This window comes from Petromyzon marinus, chromosome 21, assembly GCF_048934315.1.
Source record: "Petromyzon marinus isolate PM22_M1 ecotype Great Lakes invasive population chromosome 21, UKy_Petmar_22M1.pri1.0, whole genome shotgun sequence".
NCBI classification, from domain to species: Eukaryota; Metazoa; Chordata; class Hyperoartia; order Petromyzontiformes; family Petromyzontidae; genus Petromyzon; species Petromyzon marinus.
Genome location: NC_133687.1, coordinates 13,965,905 through 13,986,272, shown reverse-complemented (window position 1 = coordinate 13,986,272; position 20,368 = coordinate 13,965,905). Strand labels below are relative to the sequence as shown.

General features: G+C 52.8%; 1 protein-coding gene across 1 annotated transcript in view; it reads left to right on the top strand.

The window, feature by feature from the left end:
• The window catches only part of LOC116944313 (retinal guanylyl cyclase 1-like), a 34,182-nt gene extending 16,646 nt beyond the window's left edge, over window positions 1-17,536 (top strand). Inside the window, exons 10-18 of the mRNA XM_076068644.1 lie at window positions 1,446-1,595; window positions 3,325-3,473; window positions 4,171-4,334; window positions 9,335-9,527; window positions 12,049-12,223; window positions 13,323-13,421; window positions 13,669-13,763; window positions 15,235-15,320; window positions 15,925-17,536. Coding sequence (XP_075924759.1) covers window positions 1,446-1,595; window positions 3,325-3,473; window positions 4,171-4,334; window positions 9,335-9,527; window positions 12,049-12,223; window positions 13,323-13,421; window positions 13,669-13,763; window positions 15,235-15,320; window positions 15,925-16,006 — 1,193 coding nt within the window. The 3' untranslated portion in view covers window positions 16,007-17,536. The remainder of the gene's footprint in view (window positions 1-1,445; window positions 1,596-3,324; window positions 3,474-4,170; window positions 4,335-9,334; window positions 9,528-12,048; window positions 12,224-13,322; window positions 13,422-13,668; window positions 13,764-15,234; window positions 15,321-15,924) is intronic.
• Window positions 17,537-20,368: the final 2,832 nt, after the last annotated feature.

Genomic DNA, 20,368 nt, shown 5'->3' with positions numbered 1-20,368 from the left:
ACATCACCCGCCCCGCCGCCATCACCAACGTCAACACCATCATCATCATTGAGATCGCCAACATCGGAATCGGAACATTCATTTATACTGGAGGAATCCGATGAGCTATAAAGCTCTTTTTCACAGATATCCAGTCGGGGCGGGTAAGAACGCCACAACAACAAACAATAACAACAACACGATAGTAGTGCAAAGTACAAGAAAGTAAAGAAATCACCCAACACACAAACAAATACAACAACTAAACCATCTCCCATCCTACCAGGCAAAGCCCACTGAGGTATTTACTTATTTTTCAAAATCGACCTGGCCACAAATGTTAGCTCAGCAAAACGGCTTATCACTTGGACATTTATACGGGCAAGATAATCGAAATAGTCTCAGCAAATCGCCACCATCGACATCGTCACCACCGCCACCGCAGATATCACCATCACTGTAGCCATCATTGTCGTCATCATCAATATCGCCACTTGCTGATCTCGTCAAGGAACATATAAACCATTACGGAAACTTCAGATCATCTTCACAGCAGCGGCTTTTGGCGACTCATCGAAGAAAGGCGGTCACCGCATCGCGCGCTTACAGATGCGTGCTTCTGTGGCCGTCTGGAACGCTCCTCCTTCCGATATTAGTTAGCTTCTGGAGCTATGCACTTGTCAATCATCTAGATTGAAAACTCGTTTCTTTAGAACTGCTTTTGGTGTTAAGTTTGTTGTCCTTCCCCCGCACCTTCGATTAGCACGGCTGGCTACGTACGGCGTGAAAGAAGTTCAACATATACATCGACATTGTCACCATGAACACCCACACCATAGTCATCATCATCGAGATCGTTAACATCAACATCACCGTCACCACCACCATCGTCACCACCACCACCACCATCACCGACATCACCGACATCATGATCACCCACATCATAGTCAACATCATCATCGAGATAGTTAACATCAACATCACCATCACCGTCACCACCATCACCCACATCATAGTCAACATCATCATCATCATCGAGATCGTTAACATCAACATCACCATCACCACCACCGTCACCACCACGATCACCATCACAGATATCACCCACATCATAATGCATAATCATCATCGCCGTCAACATCATCATCGAGCTCATCACTACCGTCACCACCGTCACCACCATCAACATCGTCACCACCGTCACCACCACCACCGTCACCACCGTCACCACCACCATCACCATCACCACCCACATCATAATGCATAATCATCATCGCCGTCAACATCATCATCGAGATCATCACTACCGTCACCACCACCGTCACCACCACCGTCACCACCACCGTCACCACCGTCACCACCACCACCGTCACCACCACCGTCACCACCACCACCACCACCGTCACCACCACCGCCACCACCGTCACCACCACCGTGACGCGATTGGCGGTGCGGCCGCCCCTCAGAGCTGCTGTGGACGGCCCCGGAGCTGCTGCGTGACGCCGTGGCAGCGCGGCGCGGCACCTTCAAAGGGGACATCTTTAGCTTCGCCATCATCGTGCAGGAGGTGATCACGCGCAGCACCCCCTACTGCATGCTGGAGCTGTCCACGGAAGGTGGGTCCCGCGCGGGGTCATTGGGTCACGAGACACCAGGGCCATGGGGTCACAGGTCCCCCGTGGTCATGGGTCACGAGTACCCGCGGCCACGCATGCCTGGGGGGTTGCGGCAGAGGGGCGGTCAGGGTTCATCTTCACGATCAGGCATTGGTCAATCCGCTGCTGGATGAAGGCCTCCCCCAAGCCGTCTCGCCGCCCCTCGTGCGATGTGGCAATCCAACGCGGCGCCCGCACGCGAGCCGCTTTCATCGCTCCGTCTCCGCGGTGGACGCACTCCCAGGGCGCGCCTCCTCCTCCTTCTCCTCCTCCTCCTCGTGAATGCAGCGCCGTCGTTGAGCTCGGCCACCGTCCCCCTTCCGGCGACGCGCCCTACCCAAGGACCCTCCTACTCGCGACGTCTGAGACTTTCATCGTCAACATCGTCACTATCGTCATCGCTGCAGTTTCACTGGCGTCATCATTAGCACGACGGCCGCCGACAACCACCACTGTTTTGCCATTGAGTGGCGGTGATATTTCCACAGCGCCTGTGCCAGGCTAGGTGCAACTTGAGGCCGTCACGTGATGTATCGAAGGATCGCTGCTGGCAGTATAACAGTGGCAGACCTAGCTGGTGCCATGAGCTGACTGAATGAGATAACCGCCTGTGCCCCCTACTGTGTTACCTCGCTGTGTTTTATCCGCCCTGCGCTCCGCTCGTTGTTGTGAGCGTCGCTCCTCCGCCCTCCGTTGTTGCTGCAGGGCGACTGCCTCCAACTGCCTCAGACTGCCGGCAGCGTCCTTTACAGCCATCCTCCTCCATACTACAAAGTAAAATCAAAGATGCCCAATAAAGTGTTTACAGACTCTTGGGGCAAGTGCTGTTAGCGAGTAGCACGGCACACGGTGTGGGGGTGGGTGGCCAGCACCACGCCCGAAAGCCTTTGTCTCCCCAGTGGCAATGTTTACACACCGCACCAGGTACTCATTTGAGGCTGAGTCGACCTAGGGGAGGCTCAGGACTAGTTCCATTAATCGTCACTGATTTTAGCCGTGAGCGGGAATCGAACTAGAATCACCAGGCTCGTAGCGCAGCACCCTCACTGTTACACTACTGCTCCCCATTATCAACAACATCATCATCATCATCGCCTGTACGACCTTACAATTAAACGAGTGATTTACGTCATTTCTACTGCTCGGCCGCATCACCGCCATCATTACCATCATCATCGTCGTCATCATCATTGTCATCATCGTCGTCATCATCATCGTCGTCATCATCATCATCTTTGTCATCGTCTTCATGATCATCATCGTCATCATCTTCGTCGTCGTCGTCATCGTCGTCATCATTATCATCATCATCGTCGTCATCATCATTATCGTCGTCGTCATCATCATCATCGTTGTCATCGTCTTCATGATCATCATCGTCATCATCGTCGTCGTCGTCATCGTCGTCATCGTCGTCGTCGTCATCATTGTCGTCGTCATCGTCTTCATGATCGTCGTCGTCGTCATCATTATCGTCGTCGTTATCATCGTCATCATCATTATCATCGTCGTCGTCGTCATCGTTATCATCGTCGTCATCATTATCGGCGTCGTCATCATCGTCGTCATCATCATCGTCGTCGTCGTCATCGTCATCATCATCATCGTTGTCGTCGTCGTCGCCACCATTGCCGTTGGTGACGTGCTGTGACGTGCTGTGACGTGCTGTGACGCGCTGTGACGCGTGCAGAGATCATCCTCAAGGTGAAGCGGCCGCCCCCGCTGTGCCGCCCGAACGTGTCGGCCGACCACGCGCCGCTCGAGTGCATCCAGATGATGAAGGCCTGCTGGCAGGAGATGCCCGAGCGCAGGCCAACGTTCAACGAGGTCTTCGACCAGGTGGGGCCGGGGCGACGCTCGCGACGTCCCAACCCTCGCGACGTCCCAACCCTCGTGACGTCCCAACCCTCGTGACGTCCCAACCCTCGTGACGTCCCAACCCTGGCGACGTCCCAACCCTCGTGACGTCCCAACCCTCGTGACGTCTCCACCCTCGTGACGTCCCAACCCTCGTGACGTCTCCACCCTCGCGACGTCCCAACCCTCGTGACGTCCCAACCCTCGTGACGTCCCAACCCTCGTGACGTCCCAACCCTCGTGACGTCTCCACCCTCGCGACGTCCCAACCCTCGTGACGGCTCCACCCTCGTGACGTCCCAACCCTCGTGACGTCCCAACCCTCGTGACGTCCCAACCCTCGCGACGTCCCAACCCTCGCGACGTCGCTCAACGGAGTGGCTCATCAGCTGGTGGCATTTGTCAAAGTGACGACACATCTGCGAAACGACGTAACAAGGGGCGGGGGGAGGGGTAAATGAGGGTACGAGTGTACTAGTAACCCCACGTGACCGCCGCCGTCACGTGACAAGTCTCGCGTGGTGCGTACCCCCAGAGCTGTATCCCGGCGGGGTGGTTAGGGAGCGCCCTGGGAGGCGCCGGTGCGTCGTGCCCCGCACCTCCGATGGGCACGGTTGGCTAGGTACGGTGCAAAAGAAGTTCCAAGCGCGTACACATGCCCGCGCGTTGCCCTCCGCAGTTCAAGAACATCAACAAGGGCCGCAAGACGAACATCATCGACTCGATGCTGCGGATGCTGGAGCAGTACTCGAGCAACCTGGAGGACCTCATCCGCGAGCGCACCGAGGAGCTCGAGGTGGAGAAGCAGAAGACGGACAAGCTGCTCACGCAGATGCTGCCCCCGTGAGCGGGACACACACACACACACAGACAAAGATCCCCCCGTACAGCCTGAACAGACTGTTGTGGCAAGTGCTGTGATCGAGCACCTACAGCAGGGGTGTCCAAACTTTTTTTTTTCCCCGAGGGCCACATACAGGAAAATATACGAAGGACTGGGCCACTCACTAGACGTGAGGGATGCTGCCTCACTTCTCATGCACTAATATTGGCAAAATCAATCAAATGCAGGTAAATTACGTTTGATAATTGAACATATTTGAAGAAAAAAAGCCTCGATCATAGCTCTCCATTAGTAGATTTTCATTTTATTTTTTACAAAAAGGTTGGCAGGTCATTCTCTCAGTGACAGCCTCAGATTGGTTCTTAGGGTGCTGATCCCCCTTCATTGTCCTGTGTGAAGGGAGAGACAAGAAGAGCAATAGGGGATGTGGATATTTCAAGCTTATTACACACATAAATTATTGGGCTTGTTAACACATCAACTAACGTTTGTTAAAAAATTGCCATCAACTTTAATTGACTGAATTTATTAAGTAATTGGGCTTATTAACGGATGAAAACTGTGTATATTTTTAACTTACCTGTAATGGGAAAGAATGTTGCGCTCAGTGGGAGCAGTGATGCTGCGCTTTGGTCTGAAGGATAGCTGGCAGGTCAGGAGTAAGTTTGGTGGTTGAGATGCGAAGGACGTCACGGAGATGGCTGTCGATCGTTCTGGTTCTCAGTCTGCTTTTGTTCAGCGTTAACAGAGAGAATGTCTGCTCACAGATGTATATTGAGCCGAACAGACTCATCATTCGTTTTGCGTGGCGTCTCATCAGAGGAAACTTGGCCTTTTCCAAGCTCCGGTAGAAGTCAGGTAGGGGGAGAAGCTGATGCTGATTCTTCAGAGAATCATCACACTGAATTTCGATCAGTTCTAATTGCAGACTCTCCTCCACTTCTTTTGCATCCTTTGAAAACGGAGCCGCAAACGGTGTGATTTCCTTCTCAATGACAGAAAAATCTTGGAAGCGCTGACTGAATTCTGTCATGAGAGATGTGATCACAGACACATATTCTCCCATTTTTGCAGAGAGCTTGGCATTTGGAAATGCGCTTTTGATTTCGTTGAGCGTGGGGAAGTGCGCTACATTCAAATTGCGCAGTTTGTGACTCGAAGAGACGGAGTTTCGCACGGAATGCTTTCATGTGCGCATACAGCTGTGGTACCAGCTGCTCTTTGCCTTGTAGTCTCTTGTTCTGGGTGTTGAGATGATCAGTGAGATCAACTAAAAAAGCCAGGTCTGCCAACCATAAAGGGTCACTGATCTCATGTAGAGGTCTGCCCTTTTCTTTCAAAAACTTGTCGATATTTGATATCGGGGAATAAACCGCTGCAGCACGGAGCCGCGACTGAGCCAGCGCACTTGAGAATGGTAGAGTAGGTCCCTGTATTCAGCGTCGACGTCAGAGAGGAACGCGTGAAATTATCTGTGGTAAAGCCCTCGTGCCCGAATTATGTTGACCGTTTTCACAACTGTGTTCATCACATCGCCAAGCTGGATTATCTTGGCACAGAGGGCTTCCTGGTGGATGATACAGTGCATTTTGACAGCCTCACCTCTGCTCTCCAGCACCTTGGCACTCACCATAGAGGCCGTTCCTTTGCGCTCGCCTGTCATTGCTGGAGCCCCATTCGTTGTAATTCCACACAGCTTGTCCCATTTAAGTCCAGCCTGGTCAATTGCATCTGACACAGCTTCAAACATGTCCTTCCCAGTTGCTGTCCCCTTTAGACTCCGAAGATCGAGCAGTTCCTCCGTAATGCAAAAATTATCATCAACTCCCCGCAAAAAAATTAACAGCTGTGCAGTGTCCGTGGCATCTGTGCTCTCATCACATGCAATCGAGTAAAAATCGTAAGCACAAGCTTTATCTGACACTTGCTGTTTTAAGTTAGCCGACAAGTCTTCAATTCGCCGCACAACCGTATTTCTGGACATACTATAACATCGTTGAAATCCTGCATTTTCTCCGGGCACATTATTCCCACGACGTTAAGTGAGGCAACTGTTTGATGAAGTCACCGTCTGAGAAAGGTTCCCGTTGTAGGGCAATGAGCCGAGCTACTTCATAACTGGCCATTGTTGCATTTTCTTGAGCTTTGTTAGCACGGAAAAACCCCTGCTGCTGCGTTAGCAGGATCGCTGCCATTTGCTTTACCTTCTCTCTCCGCTCGGCGCCAGTGTAGGACGTGAAGGTCTGATGTTTCGTTTCATAATGCCGTCGTACATTGTACTCTTTCATCACGACAACAACCTCATTACAAATCAAACAAACACACTTCCCCTTGGTTTCTATGAAAAGAAATTCATTTTTCCACCGAGTCTGACATTTTCTGCACTCGCTTGCAATCTTGCGTCTCTTCAGTTCCGGCATTTCTGGTGACCCTGAGCAATTTTTTTCTTCGATTGCTTGCTTTGTGGAGACGCTGCCTTGTTCAAGACAACAATAGCGCCACCTCGTGTTTAAACTAAGAAGTGCAATACAGTGGGCTATAGTCCATTATATTTTAGACTTTGATACGGGCCAATTAAAAATGGATGGCGGGCCGCAGTTGGCCCGCGGGCCGTAGTTTGGACACCCCTGACCTACAGTATGAAGGCCGGAACAGCACGCGAGAGAGTGGGTGGCCAACACCACGCCCGGCCGCCTTTGTATCCCCAGTGGCGATGTTTACATACCGCACCGGGTACTCATTTGAGGCTGAGTCGACCTAGGGGAGGCCCAGGACCGGTCCAGATAATCGTCACCGGTGTTGGCCGTGAGCGGGAATTGAACTCGGGTCGCCGGATTCGTAGCGCAGCGTAGCACTAACCGCTGCACCACCGCTCCCAACACACACAGTGACACACACAGTGACACACAGTGACACAAACAGTGACACAGTGACACACAGTGACACACAGTGACATAAACAGTGACACACAGTGACACACACAGTGACACACAGTGACACAAACAGTGACACACAGTGACATAAACAGTGACACACAGTGACATAAACAGTGACACACAGTGACACACACAGTGACACAAACAGTGACACACACAGTGACACACACAGTGACACAAACAGTGACACACACAGTGACACACAGAGTGACACAGAGTGACACACACAGTGACACAAACAGTGACACACAGTGACACAAACAGTGACACATACAGTGACACACACAGTGACACAAACAGTGACACACACAGTGACACACAGTGACGCACACAGTGACACACACAGTGACACGCAGTGACACAAACAGTGACACAAACAGTGACACACAGTGACACACAGTGACACACACAGTGACACACACAGTGACACAGAGTGACACACAGTGACACAAACAGTGACACACAGTGACGCACACAGTGACACACAGTGACATAAACAGTGACACACACAGTGACACACAGTGACACAAACAGTGACACATGGTGACACACAGTGACACACACAGTGACACACACAGTGACAAACAGTGACACACACAGTGACACACACAGTGACACACAGTGACACACACAGTGACACACAGTGACACACACAGTGACATATAGTGACACACACAGTGACACGCAGTGACACAAACAGTGACACACAGTGACACAGAGTGACACACACAGTGACACACAGTGACACACACAGTGACACACAGTGACACACAGTGACACACACAGTGACACACAGTGACACACACAGTGACACACAGTGACACACACAGTGACACATAGTGACACACACAGTGACACACAGTGACACACACAGTGACATAAACAGTGACACACACAGTGACATAAACAGTGACACACACAGTGACATAAACAGTGACACACACAGTGACACATAGTGACACACAGTGACACACACAGTGACACACACAGTGACACAAACAGTGACACACAGTGACGCACACAGTGACACACAGTGACACACAGTGACACACACAGTGACACACAGTGACACAAACAGTGACACACACAGTGACATAAACAGTGACACACACAGTGACACACAGTGACACAAACAGTGACACACACAGAGATCCCCCCCGGCCTGGGACAAGTGATGTTGCTGTTATCGCGAGCATCCACGAAGGCCGGCACGGCGCACGAGGAGTTGCGAGAGGCGGCACGGTGGTGAGGTGTGGCAGGGTGGGTGAGGTGTGGCCGGGTGGGTGAGGTGTGACAGGGTGGGTGAGGTGTGACAGGGTGGGTGAGGTGTGACAGGGTGGGTGAGGTGTGGCAGGGTGGGTGAGGTGTGGCAGGGTGGGTGAGGTGTGGCAGGGTGGGTGAGGTGTGGCCGGGTGGGTGAGGTGTTGCCGGGTGGGGAGGTGTGGCAGGGTGGGTGAGGTGTGGCAGGGTGGGTGAGGTGTGGCAGGGTGGGTGAGGTGTGACAGGCGGTGAGGTGTGGCAAGGTGGTGAGGTGTGGCAGGGTGGGTGAGGTGTGGCAGGGTGGGTGAGGTGTGACAGGGTGGGTGAGGTGTGGCCGGGTGGGTGAGGTGTGACAGGCGGTGAGGTGTGACAGGGTGGGTGAGGTGTGGCAGGGTGGGTGAGGTGTGGCAGGGTGGGTGAGGTGTGGCAGGGTGGGTGAGGTGTGGCAGGGTGGTGAGGTGTGACAGGCGGTGAGGTGTGGCCGCGTGGGTGAGGTGTGGCCGGGTGGGTGAGGTGTGGCAGGGTGGGTGAGGTGTGGCCGGGTGGGTGAGGTGTGGCAGGGTGGGTGAGGAGTGGCAGGGTGGTGAGGGGTTTGCAGCCCGGATTGGAACCCACGACCTCAGTGGTGACCCTGAACCATGCGGCCTCCTCCATTCTACCTAGTCTCCCTCTCTCCCCCTCTCTCCTCCTCTTCCTCCTCCTCTCTCTCCATCTCTTCCCCTCTCTCCTCCTCCTCTCTCTCCTCCTCTCTCTCCCCCTCTCTCCTCCTCTTCCTCCTCCTCTCTTCCCCTCTCTCTCACCAGCTCCGTGGCGGAGTCCCTGAAGAAGGGGACGCCCGTGGAGCCGGAGCACTTCGACGAGGTGACCATCTACTTCAGCGACATCGTCGGCTTCACCACCATCTCGGCAATGAGCGAGCCCATCGAGGTGGTGGACCTCCTCAACGACCTCTACACCCTCTTCGACGCCATCATCGGCTCCCACGACGTCTACAAGGTCTGCGTCTGTCGGTGCCCGCCTGACCGCGTCTGCGTGTTTCCGTGTGTCTCGGGCTGCATGGCGGAGTTATGATACCCATCGGCGTCTGTGCCTGACTCAGTGAAGACCAATGCATGTATATTGAACTTCTTTCGCACCGTACGTAGCCAACCCCCAGCACCATCACAACCCTAACCACCATCACAACCCCACCACCAGCAGCACCCCCATTGCCACAACCACCTTAACTACGGCTACCACAACAATACTGTACCTCCACTACCACCACCACCACCAATGCTACCACCGTCATCGTCATCATCGCGACCAATGCCATCTTGACCACCGCAATGATCGCCGCCGCGAACAACGTTGGCACGAGGACTTTCCTACCCCCTCTGGCACCAACACCTCCGTCTCTGAGGTCTTTATTGCTACCGATTCCACCTCCACCACAATCACCACCTCCAGCCACTGGCGGAGCCGGGGGGGGTAGCACGTGCCCCCCCCCCCCCCCCAATGATCCGATCGAAATCCCTAATTTCGATCGGACCATTGGGGTTTATTAGTAATAAATCGGCATTTTGCGACCCCCACTGCCACTGTGTAGCATATTATTACTACGTGCCAGGGACTATGAGATGATAGGACAATAGTCTGAGTCCATAATTGGCAATAAATAACGGCAAAGCAGTGAAAAGTGACTCAGAATTGTGCGCAGTTGCGTATCCAGTCCACGACTTCCCAGAAGGCATTCACCTTGAGTGAGCACGATGCCGATCATACAACGCGGTTCTTACTAACAACTCCTTACTTACTAACAACTCCTTACTTACTAACAACACCTTACTTACTAACAACTCCTTACTTACTAACAACTCCTTACTTACTAACAACTCCTTACTAACAACTCCTTACTTACTAACAACTCCTTACTCGCTAACAACTCCTTACTCACTAACAACTCATTACTAACAACTCCTTACTTACTAACAACTCCTTACTTACTAACAACTCCTCACTAACAACTCCTTACTTACTAACAACTCCTTACTTACTAACAACTCCTTACTTACTAACGACTCTTACTAACGACTCCTTACTTGCTAACAACTCCTCACTAACCACTCCTTACTAACAACTCCTTACTTACTAACAACTCCTTACTCACTAACAACTCCTTACTTACTAACAACTCCTTACTCACTAACAACTCCTCACTAACAACGCCTTACTCACTAACAACTCCTTACTCACTAACAACTACTTACTAACAAGTCCTTACTAACTCCTTACTTACTAACAACTCCTTACTTACTAACAACTCCTTACTAACAACTCCTTACTTAATAACAACTCCTTACTCACTAACAACTACTTACTTACTAACAAGTCCTTACTAACTCCTTACTTACTAACGACTCCTTACTTACTAACAACTCCTTACTTACTAACAACTCCTCACTAACAACTTCTTACTTACTAACAACTCCTTACTTACTAACAACTCCTTACTCACTAACAACTCCTTACTCACTAACAACTCCTTACTAACAAGTCCTCACTAACAACTCCTTACCCACTAACAACTCCTTACCAACAACAACTTACTAACAACTCCTTACTTACTAACAACTCCTTACTAACAACTACTTATTAACAACTCCTTACTTACTAACAGTCCCTTACTAACAACTACTTACTAACAACTCCTTATTCACTAACAAGTCCTTACTAACAACTCCTTACTAACAACTCCTTACTAACAACTCCTTACTTACTAACAACACCTTACTTACTAACAACACCTTACTAACAACTCCTTACTTACTAACAACTCCTTGCTTACTAACAACACCTTACTAACAACTCCTTACTTACTAACAACTCCTTACTTACTAACAACTCATTACTAACAACTCCTTACTTACTAACAACTCCTTACTTACTAACAACTCCTCACTAACAACTCCTTACTTACTAATAACTCCTTACTTACTAACAACTCCTTACTTACTAACAACTCCTTACTCACTAACAACTCCTTACTAACAAGTCCTCACTAACAACTCCTTACTCTCTAACAACTCCTTACTAACAAGTCCTCACTAACAACTCCTTACTTACTAACAACTCCTTACTCTCTAACAACTCCTTACTAACAACTCCTTACTTACTAACAACTCCTTACTAACAACACCTTACCAACAACTCCTTACTTACTAACAACTCCTTACTAACAACTCCTTACTTGCTAACAACTCCTTACTTACTAACAACTACTTACTAACAAGTCCTGACTAACTCCTTACTCACTAACAACTCCTCACTAACAACTCCTTACTTACTAACAACTCCTCTGTAATGTTTCATTGCTGGAGGGGTTGCCCTCCCCCCCAACCTGAAAATCCTGGCTCCGTCATTGCCACCAGCGCTCTCCCGTGATCTTGACGGCCCCCCCCACCAACCCCCCCCCCCACCAACTCCCCCCCACCAACCCCCCCACCAACCCCCCCCCCACCCCCCCCGCCGCCCCCAGGTGGAGACGATTGGCGATGCGTACATGGTGGCGTCTGGGCTGCCCGCACGCAACGGGAACCGCCACGCGGCCGAGATCTCCAACATGTCGCTCGACATCCTCAGCGCCGTCGGCTCCTTCAAGATGCGTCACATGCCGGACGTGCCGGTGCGCATCCGCATCGGCCTGCACTCCGGTGAGTCCGGCCACCGCCACCACCGCCGCCACCCACTGCCGCTATCATTACCACCTGGCACCACCACCGCCACCACCACTATCTACACCACCACCCACTGCCGCTATCATTACCACCTGGCACCACCACCGCCACCACCACTATCTACACCACCACCACCACCACCACCCATTACCGCTATCACCACCACCCACTACCGCTATCACCACCACCTGGCACCACCACCGTCACCACCACCGCCACCACCACTATCACCACCACTATCACCACCACCACCCACTGCCGCTATCGCCACCACCCGGCACCACCACCGCCGCCACCACCACTATCTACACCACCACCACCACCACCCACTGCCGCTATCGCCACCACCCGGCACCACCACCGCCACCACCACCACTATCTACACCACCACCACTACCACCCACTGCCGCTATCGCCACCATCTGGCACCACCACCACCACCACTATCTACACCACCACCACTATCTACACCACCAGCACCACCACCCACTGCCGCTATCGCCACCACCTGGCACCACCACCGCCACCACCACTATCTACACCACCACCACTATCTACACCACCACCACTATCTACACCACCACCACCACCACTATCTACACCACCACTATCTACACCACCACCACTATCTACACCACCACCACCCACTACCGCTATGGCCACCGTGCAGCACCACCCGGCTTCCACTGCTACCTCCACCATCACTGCCCAGCACCGCAACCATAATTAATTATGGAGGAATCATAACTCTGGCTTGCCCCAACAGTCTGAGTTAGCTACACGGGGGACCTTCATCTTTCGTGTGTGTTGTGTGTGTGTGATATGTGTGTTGTGTGTGTGATGTGTGTGTGTGTTGTATGTATTGTATTTGTGTGTGTGTGTGTTGTATGTGTTGTATGTGTTGTATTTGTGTGTGTGTTGTATGTGTTGTATGTGTTATTTGTGTGTGTTGTATGTGTTATTTGTGTGTGTGTTGTATGTGTTATTTGTGTGTGTGTGATGTATGTATGTGTGTGATGTATGTATGTGTTGTATGTGTTGTGTGTGTGTGTGACGTGTATGTATGTGTGTGCAGGCTCGTGTGTGGCCGGGGTGGTGGGACTGACCATGCCACGGTACTGCCTGTTCGGCGACACGGTCAACACCGCGTCGCGCATGGAGTCAACCGGACTGCGTGCGTACACACATACACACTCGCTGGCACGTACATACACGCACACACTCGTACACGACTATTTTAACCGGTCCTGGGCATCCCCTAGGTCGACTCGGCCTCAATTGAGTACCTGGTGCGGCGTGTAAAATATCGCCACTCGGTGATGGCCACCCACCCCGTCGTGTGCCGTGCCGGCCTTCATGGACGCTCGCTAACAGTCTGTTAAGGCTCCACGCGGGGATCGTTGTCTTTGTGTGCGCCGCAGCCTACAGAATACACATCAACATCTCAGTCAAGAACATCCTGGACTCTCTGCGCGAGGGCTACCTCTTTGAGAGCAGAGGCCAGACCGAGCTGAAGGTACGCAAGGGCGAGACTCGCCCCAAATCATCACCAGGGCAAATTAGCAATACAGGCCACCGACGGCTCCGGTTTTTTCCACCGGTACATCCAAGCCATGCCAGGGACTGTTTCCGGGCCGACCTTGAGCGCGGGTCAAGTGGCACGGGAGCCGTGCCGTGCCGTTGTACAGCAACGAGTGTGCCGGGGACGCCCGTAGACCACGCGGTGACGAGCGACGCGCACAAAACTCGCCGATCTCGTCGAGGAGCATGAATCCATCGTCGCGCGAGCTCCGGCTCATCCTCGCAGCAGCGGCGGCGGCCGCTGTCGGCTGGCCGTCAAACAAAGACGGTCGCCGCATCGCGCGGCGCTTTCGTACGCGCTGCTTCCGCGGCCGTCTGGAACGCTCTTCCTTCCGATATTAGGAAGCCACTGGGAGCGCTGCACTTTTAAATCATCGACATTTAAATCTAATCAAGAGTTGGGGGGGGGGGACACAGGGGGGCAACGCCCCCAAAACTGGACACCTTTATTAATTTATTCTGAGTAGTTTAGAATTTAGATTTAAAAAATATTAATACATTTTATGCACCCGCGATTTTTTAATGTGTGTGACAGAGCGAATCCCTGCCTGCCCCCCCCCCCCCCCCACCCCCAAATGTAGAAGTCAAACTCTGCCTGTGTGGAAAACGAATTTCTTTAGAACGGCTTTTTGTGTTTAGTTCGTTGTCCCGTCCCCCCGCACCTGCTTGATTAAGCACGGTCGCCTGCGCGCGGTGCGAGAGAAGTTGAACGTAGCGCACGGTGCGAGAGAAGTTCAACGTAGCGCGCGGTGCGAGAGAAGTTCAACGTAGCGCACGGTGCGAGAGAAGTTCAACGTAGCGTACGGTGCGAGAGAAGTTCAACGTAGCGCACGGTGCGAGAGAAGTTGAACGTAGCGCACGGTGCGAGAGAAGTTCAACGTAGCGCACGGTGCGAGAGAAGTTCAACGTAGCGCACGGTGCGAGAGAAGTTGAACGTAGCGCACGGTGCGAGAGAAGTTCAACGTAGCGCACGGTGCGAGAGAAGTTGAACGTAGCGCACGGTGCGAGAGAAGTTGAACGTAGCGCCCGGTGCGAGAGAAGTTCAACGTAGCGCGCGGTGCGAGAGAAGTTGAACGTAGCGCACGGTGCGAGAGAAGTTGAACGTAGCGCACGGTGCGAGAGAAGTTCAACGTAGCGCACGGTGCGAGAGAAGTTCAACGTAGCGCACGGTGCGAGAGAAGTTCAACGTAGCGCACGGTGCGAGAGAAGTTCAACGTAGCGCGCGGTGCGAGAGAAGTTGAACGTAGCGCACGGTGCGAGAGAAGTTGAACGTAGCGCACGGTGCGAGAGAAGTTCAACGTAGCGCACGGTGCGAGAGAAGTTCAACGTAGCGCACGGTGCGAGAGAAGTTGAACGTAGCGCACGGTGCGAGAGAAGTTGAACGTAGCGCACGTGCCACCTCGCAGGGCAAGGGCGTGGAGGAGACGTTCTGGCTCGTGGGCAAGGACGGCTTCACGAAGCCACTTCCCCGCCCGCCGGAGGTGCAGGCCGGGTGAGTGTGCGGGCACTCGCTCACCCACACGCCTGCACAATTCGCGTACCCTGATTCTCCGGTCATGTTTAGTTTTGGTGCCGTTGCACCCGGCTCAAGAGCCGCATGGCTCACAGGGCTGTACCTCATACATGAAACTTGAACACTTGAAACCCGCGCACCGCAAACAAACGGCAGCCATGTGGTGACATCACGACGGCGCTTGCGGCAGGCTAGGTGCACTATCTGAGGCCGCCACGTGAAGTGTCGATGGCTCACTGCTGGAAGGGGGTCACGCGACAGACCCAGGTAGGGTTATTTTGTAACGGGTGGCCTGACCGAGATGACTGGCAGATGCACCGGCTGGACTGGCAACTTCTCACCTCGCTGCATATTGTGTGCACTCGCACACAAAGACAACGGGCCCCTGTATAGCCTCAACAGAGTGTTGGGGCAAGCGCTATTCAGCGGGCTCCTACGTGAACGGGTACGGCGCATGAGGAGGTGGCGTGGCCAGCCGCCTTTGCCGCCCGAGTGGCGATATTTTGCGCGCCGATTCAGGCTGAGTTGACCTAGGGGGAGTCCCGTGTGCCGACTGATGGCTGCGCGTGCGTTGAGTGTGCAGGCAGGAGCACGGGCTGCAGCTCAACGAGATCGACCAGTCCCGCCGGGCGAAGGCAGAGAAGCTCCTGCAGAAGAAGAAGTGAAACACACTCAGCGCTTTGTGGCAAACACGCGCACGTGCACACACATGGCTCGACACATCGTGGACCTATACGCACATGCATACCTATGTGTACATGTATACCGACATATATGTGTACATGTATGCCTACATGCACACATACAGTATACATACATAGCCATACATACATGCACCCAAACATGAAGAGAAAATCCTACCGAATTGTCTTTACAGACTGTTGGGGCAAGTGCTGTTAGCGAGCACCTATGAAGGCCGGCACGGCACACGAGGGGGTGGGTGGCCAGCACCACGCCCGGCCGCCTTTGTCTCCCTAGTGGCGTTGTTTACTACACACCGCACCAGGTACTCATTTGAGGCTGAGACGACCTAAGGGAGGCCTAGGACTGGTTCAGATGATTGTCACCGGCGTTGGCCGTGAACGGGAATCAAACTCGGGTGGCCGGGTTTGTAGCGCATTGCGCTAACCGCTCCACTACCGCTCACCACATACACACTTAGTCACACGCACAAATACTCATTCACACACACTTACACACACTTAGTCACATACACACTTAGTCACACACACACTCATTACTCATACACACATACTCATTCATACTTACTCATACACACATACTCATTCATACTTACTCATACACACATACCCATACACACACATACCCATACACACTTAGTCACACACACATACCCGTACACACACATACCCATACACACTTAGTCACATACACACATACTCATACACATACCCATACACACATACACACATACCCATACACACATACACATACTTATACACACATACTCATACACACTCATCGACACATACCCATACACACTTAGTCACACATACCCATACACACATACACACATTATCATAGACACCGTAGCTCTAGGCTATGGAACTAATTAACCTCAAAGGTTCAATGTAATGTTACGATCGTTATTTTTAAATTGTAAAACATTCGATGGTTTTTAACTCGAGGCTCGTGTTTCTCTCGTAGTGTCCGCGATGTTGTGAGTTGGGTCGCGGCGTTTTAGCGCAGTCCACCTGCAGAACCGCACTGCACAGCGCTGCACAGATCTGCACGGGGCTTGCACCGTGCTGCACCCCGCTGCACTCACACAGTGCAGAGCCTGCACCGCGCCGCACGGCGCTAGGCATTGTGTTCCCGGGCTTCGTTGCTCGCTAAATATTTTCCAGGGTCGCCGGTGGGAGGCGAGTTAGCGGTAGAGTAGCAGCCACAGCCATCGCCGGGGGCCTGGCTGGATGTGGTGTGCCGGGTGTGCAACTATTGTACGGGCGCGGACAGAGCCACATTTAGATCCCTGCCCGCGGGTCAGTCGCCATCCTCCCCGGCCCGCCCGTTACATCGAAACCCCCCCCACTCCGATTGGTGTGCGATAGGTGACCGGCGCCCAGGGTCGACCGGCGATGGTGACTGAGATGACGTTGAAAGGAAACTTTGGGCGAAGCCGTTGTCAACTTTTAAGAAGAAGGGGCCGTTCATAAATGACGTCACGCACCTGGGGGGGGGGGGGGGGTGTCAGACATTTGTGACGATGTGTGACGAGGGGGAGGGGGTTTGAGAAATGTGACGTCACATCAAAAAGCGCCGCTTTAAATAAATATAGACAACACGTTCTACTTAATAAAATTAACTTCTTAATAAATGTTTTCTTCCACAACATCAGAGTGCAGCGCCGCATTAAATACGCACTACAATGACAATAGTTTAAAGCGATTTGAAACATGTTTTATTTGGGCGGCGGGGGGGCGCAGAGCTTTGTGACGTCATTTTTGAGGGGGGGGGTCTGACTTTTTGTGACGCCGTCTGACGAGGAGGCGGGGGGTCAAAAATCGCGTGACGTCATTTATGGACGGCCCTGAAGAGGTGTCATCGACAACAGCAAATCGCTGTCGTAGCTACTGGGGCAGAGGAGGAGGAGCGGGCGGGGGAGGTGGGGGGGTCAGTATCGAAGTATCGATCCGTCACAGATGGATATTCTCACGCTCATGGATGATGATGTTTTTGTATCGTGTGCGTGTCAAGCAGGTCACATTGGGGGTTACGCGACCGACCCGTGCAGCCACTAGAGGCGCTGTTATTCATTAATTCCCAAATAAATGTTTTTAAACACAATTCGGTAATAATCGATCTTTGAGTTAAATCGCGATCGTCGATCGAAATCGACGAAGCGGGGGTGGGTGCGAGGGGGAGGGCGGGTGGATGCTCACTCGAAACCAACATACGACCCGCGGACGCTGAACGTCACTCAAAAGCCTAACGTGAGCAGATGTGGCGACGCTTGACGCCGCTGATGCCGCTGACGCCGCTGATGCCGCTGATGCCGCTGATGATGCTGATGCCGCTGACGCCGCTGACGCCGCTGATGATGCTGATGCCGCTGATGCCGCTGATGATGCTGATGATGCTGATGCCGCTGATGCCGCTGATGCCGCTGATGATGCTGATGCCGCTGATGCCGCTGATGATGCTGATGCCGCTGACGCCGCTGATGCCGCTGATGCCGCTGATGATGCTGATGCCGCTGATGCCGCTGATGATGCTGATGCCGCTGACGCCGCTGATGCCGCTGATGCCGCTGATGATGCTGATGCCGCTGATGATGCTGATGCCGCTGACGCCGCTGACGCCGCTGATGCCGCTGACGCCGCTTGCTCGCGTCCGTCGCGCGACCGCCGCATGGCATCGTGGCGATGTCTCAAGCCTCCAGAGATCTTCTGGACCACCGAACTAAAAAAACTAAAAAAGGGCCCGACAATGGTGGTGGCCGCGCTCGTGTCGAGACCACCCAAGCGCGTGCGTGGCCGTGCCTAGGGGCAACTCCGTTTCACTTTGGTGGACGCTGGTCTAAAGCGTCAAACGGCCACGGCTGCTTTGAGTTGGTGGTCTCGACAAGGCTGAGGGCATTGTCTATGCCAATGGTTCTCACCCGGAACGGGGAGGGGGGGGGGGTACGCAGACCCCCTGGGGATACGTGGCTATGTCCCAGGGGGGTACTTGGTGTGATTTATAAATGCGTGAATGTATTTGATACGTGAGAGTCACTGGTGAATAATCACGCATGAATCTGCCGATATAAAAAAAATAGCTACGATAAAATGTACATCCACGCGGTAACCTAGAGCGGTCCAAAAGACCTTGTCTAAACCCATGGATCGTTAAACAATGTTGTTCTTCTTGTTGTTGTTGTTGCTTTCAAGAGGAACCAGCGAGCGTCAACAAATCACGGCACACACGCTGAAGCGTCCGTGGCAAAACATGTTTTTTTTTAATTCGCTTGCAGTGACTTAGCCAAGTTAGGATAACCTCGCAAAAAAAATGGACGATTGGTTAAAAAAATATTCCACGTTCATTATTCGCGCGTTTATTTCTCAGAGCCATGTTGGGTGAGGCAAGGGGGGAGGGGGGTACACTCCTTGGTTGAAACAACCTTCAACAAGGCGGGGGGTGGGGGGACGGTGCAGTAGTAGCCAACAGAAGATTGAGAACCACTGGGTCTGTGCAATGCGGGGGTCACGTGGCGAGGCGAATGGACGCGAGTCGTGTCCGCCCTGATGCACGAATTATTCCCTTGTCGTATGGGGGGTGGGGGGGGTGTGGGTTTCTCCTCATTTCTCTCTCTCTCCCTCTCTCTCGAGAGAGAGGAAGAGAGAGAGGGTGTCGGATTTGAATGACCAAATGTATATCTAAATGAGCTCAAGCCCTCGAGCAAATCACGTGACTCGCGTGTGCCCCCCCCCCCCACCCGGAATCTGAATCCCTCCCCACCGCCCCCTGTGAAAACAGACGCTGCTAGCTCACGTCTTACCCCCAACCCCCCATCCCACCCTCGTTCCTCCCCTCTCATCATTACCACAATCTCATCCCCGACATCTTCGTCATTCATTCTCCCCCTCGTCCCCTTCCTGCCCCGCCGCTCACTTCCTTCATTAGGTCATTCATTCATCAAGCGACGCCAGTGAAGGACCGTTGCGACAACGTTCGCACAAACCGCTCTTGTTGCGACATCCCAGGCGCTCATTCACTGGTCCCATTTATCTGTTGCCTTCCCACATTTTCCTCTAAATTTCCCATTCTTCCCCTGCTCTATGCGCGAATCCCATTCCTCTTTCATTCCCATGCATATTATATCCTTGACTCCACTCCCCGTCCTGTGGTGTGCCATGGGTGCAAAGTTTTATACGCGTCTAGAACACTTAACGCCACGTGAAAAAAAACAAATATGAATGTCTTGTCTGAGGAAGTCACTGTTTTGAAGCTATGAGTTATAGGCGTAGGCCGTGCGGATCATTCACTTTGCTTCATACGCTGGGTTGAACTTTCGTTTGCCGTTG